The 4,709-nt window shown below is 34.4% G+C and overlaps 1 protein-coding gene across 1 annotated transcript in view; it reads right to left on the reverse strand.

The window, feature by feature from the left end:
* Positions 1 to 2,261: 2,261 nt before the first annotated feature.
* Positions 2,262 to 4,709, reverse strand: part of LOC101577617 (contactin-associated protein-like 3) — a 114,265-nt gene continuing 111,817 nt past the window's right edge. Inside the window, exon 18 of the mRNA XM_023723560.1 lies at positions 2,262 to 2,490. Within this exon, the coding sequence (XP_023579328.1) occupies positions 2,369 to 2,490 (122 nt within the window). The 3' untranslated portion in view covers positions 2,262 to 2,368. The remainder of the gene's footprint in view (positions 2,491 to 4,709) is intronic.

A 4,709-nucleotide genomic window follows, 5' to 3' on the forward strand; every position in this document is an offset into this window, starting at 1 on the left:
ATCTTAGTAATCACAAAATATACACATGTAAAGTAATGCACAAACTGGTACAGAATATACTTATTTGCACATTTTGTATAAATTAGCAAGAACACACACTTTTGTAACTTAAACTTTACACAATTTCCCTCAGAATAATTTTATTTTCATCAAAAATCAATTTATTTTCAAATAAAAAGATAAAATTTATAAATCAGTACAGAAGATTGATGGGAGATCATGCATCAGTGCAGTTTGTTGCTTCCATTTAGCTGTCTTTCAAGAACAACAACAACAAAAAAGAGCAGAGAACCTTGGACTATGGTGCAGCATTCTCTATAATTCTATGAAACTCCAGCTACCAAAATCTTCTGTGCAATAAAATAAATATCTGTGAAGGTGTCAGTGGTTATACAATGCATACACTGACTAATAAAATTACTATATCTTTGTTGAATCCTTCCCTAACCTTCATAAAACCTTGAGAAAAAACAACAACAACAAAAAAAGATATTATGTTGTTTCCCAAACATATTAAAACATAAAGAGAATAACATAGTAGAGATAATACTCCTTCATCATTCACTGAAACACCAGCAGAGCTGCAGTATTCTGAGAGGCTATTGCTTGCTGGGAGCAAGACTTAAGACAGAGTATCAATACTCAGTCTTTCAAAAGAACACAATTAGGAAGATGGACATTCACTTCTGTAGTAGTAATACTAGGTGGTTACGGTTTCAAATTGCCCTGATGTGAAAACTATGTGATCTAGCTAGTCTCTGACAGGTAGTTCATATCTGGGTTATGGAAAGTAGCATCTTGTTTTTATATAATTGGTTCACTGATGCTGAATGGTGGTTCAATGCAATTATCAACTATCCACTGCCTCAGTGTCAGTTCCTGGAACTGTCCCAATAAAGATAATTCCAGTCATCTGCTATTTTGGTGTTTGTGTAAACCTTAAAGGGACATTTCAGTGAATAGCATATATTCAATTTTGCCTATGTAGAAGAACTCAGCCCTATGATCGTAAATCTGTGCTTAAGAACAGATTGATCGCAATACAGATTTAACCTAATGCTGTGCTTCCTTGGAGAGAGTAGCCTCAGTTTACATTTCAAAAGCGATTAGGTAAGATTATATTGTATGATGATATTCATGCCTAGGACAATTCAAAATTTAGAAAAGGAGCTGGAGTTAATTTTCTTCATATTTTCTGTATAATTGAGTCACAGGAAATCACAGACATGGAGAGCAAACTTTAGAAAAAAAAGATGATAAGAAAAGACTAACTAGGGGGCCTGGCCTTAGCTCAGTTGTTTAAGTGGCTGCTTCCACAAAGCTGTCAGCCTCAGGTTGCTGTAGTTCGATCCCCACAACACTCTAGCCAGCCAAACCACCCCTGAGGGCATTTGGAGCACAAAAAAAAAGACTAACTATACTACATATCAGAGGAAAAATTAATGTTTCACTAAGATATAAGTGTCACTGAAGTATAACTTACAGTACTAGAAGTAATGTTTATATCTGGTTAATTAAGATAAAAGCATAATCACAATTTACAAAAATTATAGCAATTATACATTGCAAAGAAAAATAGGCAGGCTCTCTTGACATCTTCTATGTACCTTGCCACCCATCAATTTTCTGTCTCATTACAAAATTTAATAGTAAAATTTTATAATTAATATTTGATACTAATTTCAACATTAAAATTTATCAAAATGATTAAAAACATCTGATTAGAAAAAGCAATAAACCAAAGGCAATAACATATCCAGACTTCTATTACATTGTATTGACCATCAGATAGGGAAAGTAGAACTGCTACTGATTTTTGGTATACCACTTGGTATTGGATTGCAGAACAATGGAAATACCAGTGACAATGACCTAAAAAGCATTTCCTATTTTATAAATATCACCAGGGGCACAGTAAAGGGATCTCAGATAAGTTTTCAAGTAACAAAAAACATTAGAGTTGAACTTTGTCTTTAAACCCTAATAAAAGTTCTGTTCCATTTTTAAGAAAGTAGGATCAGAGCTTCATGGCCATTTTTCTCAGTGAAAAGCCACAATTATTATACAAATTAATCCTCTGTTTTAGAATAGGACCTTCAAACTGTGGGACCTGTTCAATGGTGATTCAAACCCTCCTTGATTCACCGGCGTAGATCAGTAGTGGAGGACTTGTCTCACAGAGGCAAGCAGGGCCCTCTAGAACTCTGAGGTTGCAGGTCTTCAGCAAGTTGATGGCATTGTCACTTCTGTGATGGCAGGAACAGCACTGGCAAACAATCTGATAGTGGGTCAGTAACAGCTGCCAATCAGAAGACAGCCTTTCTGACTTCCACTGTGTTTTGATACTGAGCTCACTTCCAGAGAAGTCCTAGCACTCCTCAGTTTTTGAGACCTTTGACTCACTTTCTTTGTGCAGTTTTCTCTGTTGATAAATATGGATGGCTATTGCAGAGATGCAGAGCAAAATAAATATCACAACTGCTATCACACCTAGGGAGGGAAGAGAATACAAAAACACAAAGTCAGGACACAAATGGTGACTCTTCCTCCAACTAGAGGCTTTGCTAACATTGCTGCTTAATAAGTTACATAAAAGTAAACCAATCACCTACTACCGTACCATAAGCTGGAAGCATCAAAACTCATAAATTTTAAGACTAGGCGGTTTTATAGTTGTTACAGTTCTGAGTTATTCAATCTTTGGGTATCACTGTGGTAGATATTTTCCCCAAAAGTATGATTGGATTTCAATAAATGCTTTCAGATTTAAAGCACATATGCAAGTCTCTAAGTCCATGTGGATCCTCTAGCTAACAGGTGAGAAGTTTTAAATCATTTTAAAGATATAGTATATTAGCACCATTGTACACTAAATATTATTTTTAGAATAAGTGAGTATATCTTGTTGAATTTCTTTATATATATATATACATTTAATTTTTTTTTCAGTTGCTGGTTCTGAAACCCAGGGCCTTTCAGATACTGGGTAAGCACTCTAACACTGAGCTACATGATATTCTTTTGAAATGCAGCAGTGTAACACATATGTAATCAGTTCTCATTGCCAAATATATTGGAGGGATATTTATTAAATTTATTTATGAGGAATATGGATTGCTTGAGACACCCAGGTTGTAAATGTAAAATATAGATACCAGTATCTATGGCTGTGATTCTCAAACCCAGATGAACATGAAATCAATAAACCAGGATAACTGAGGAGAAGTCCTGGAAGCCAGGATCTTCTAAATGTAGACTTTAATTCAGCCAGATCACTAAAACTTCCAAAGAAAGCTGTTTGGTAAAGCAATCAGATGTGTGAATGAGTGTCAAACCTATGTACAGCCAAATGAATATGTAGAAAAGCAAGCTTTTGGCATCCACATACTATATTTAGGATAATTCACCAAAGTGTTCACTTTTGTCCAGCTGATGAACAATGGAAAATGAAGACTGCCTCAAGCAGGCTCAGGGGAAGTCTTCCTTTCACACATGCCTTCTTCCCTCCTCTCCTTCAGGACTGGATACAACTTCATTAGGAGAACAGAAGACAGCACTAGAACTTAGTTCCTCAGCAATATACCCCTGCACTTAGTAAGTCTTGCCGGTGATATTTGATGAAAAGCAATGATATTCCAAAGATCAGATGTTTTGTTCTGTTGCCAACTTGCCTTTTGCTCCAGCTTATGGAAAACTAGGTACACTATGCAAAAAGCACTTGTGGAAGGTGGGAACCTCTTCTGAAAGTGTCGTGCTTTTGTGTTGTGATAAAACATCTCCAATAAATGTAGGATTTCCTGACGTTTAGATTTACTTTAAAATCTAACACAAAACTGGGTGCTATTGACCATATTCCCACAGAAAACTGTTTAAAAAATTTGTTCGTTGGGATGTCTGTGCACACATATATATGTATACACACACGCATATATGTACATATACATATATATATACATACACACATATATTTCTTTATCAGTTTTACAGAAAAATAATTGAGATAGTGATAAAAACATTGACATGCAAAAATTATTCAGGACTTTATAATGTTTATATTGTTTTTATCTTTTTGGAGGAAAAAGTTTTCTTTTGTATGTGCAGTTAGAGAGTCTAGGCTAAATAATATTTCAATAATCCATTAATTAATGGGTTACAATGGACTCTATTTTTTTTAAACCAACACAGGAAAATTACATTTCAAATTATATTTCAGGGGGGAAAACACTCTTTTCATCACCAAAAATGTATATATTTAGATTGCATTTAATTTTACTTTCCTCTTATTTAAAATAACTATGAAACATTCAGCCTATCAGATTCTTTCTAAAGTACAATTAAAAGTGAAATATGTAGTGGTTATTGCTGTACAAATTGTGAATGTACACAGTGACACCGAATTGTACATTAAAGATAATGCTCTTTAAACAGTGTTATATGTATTTTAAAAGTAAAACATTGTCCAAGGAAGCATTTAAATTATGCAAGTTACCATTTCATTTCTCAAAAGTGTCATGAATCATGTGATCACAATCAGTTTAAGTTTGCACTGTTTCAAGTGTAATTACTTCCGGAAGAGCCATTCAGGACTTTTGAAACTACTCTATATGTCCAAGGGAATATGGCCAAATTAAGAACCTTTCATTAGAACGTATGTTTTAGTGGAATTCTTTATCTCTAACGAAGGAGAAATTAGGAAACCTCAGTTCTGA

This window comes from Octodon degus, unplaced genomic scaffold (genome assembly GCF_000260255.1).
Source record: "Octodon degus isolate 3935 unplaced genomic scaffold, OctDeg1.0 scaffold00100, whole genome shotgun sequence".
In the NCBI taxonomy this organism is placed as follows: domain Eukaryota; kingdom Metazoa; phylum Chordata; class Mammalia; order Rodentia; family Octodontidae; genus Octodon; species Octodon degus.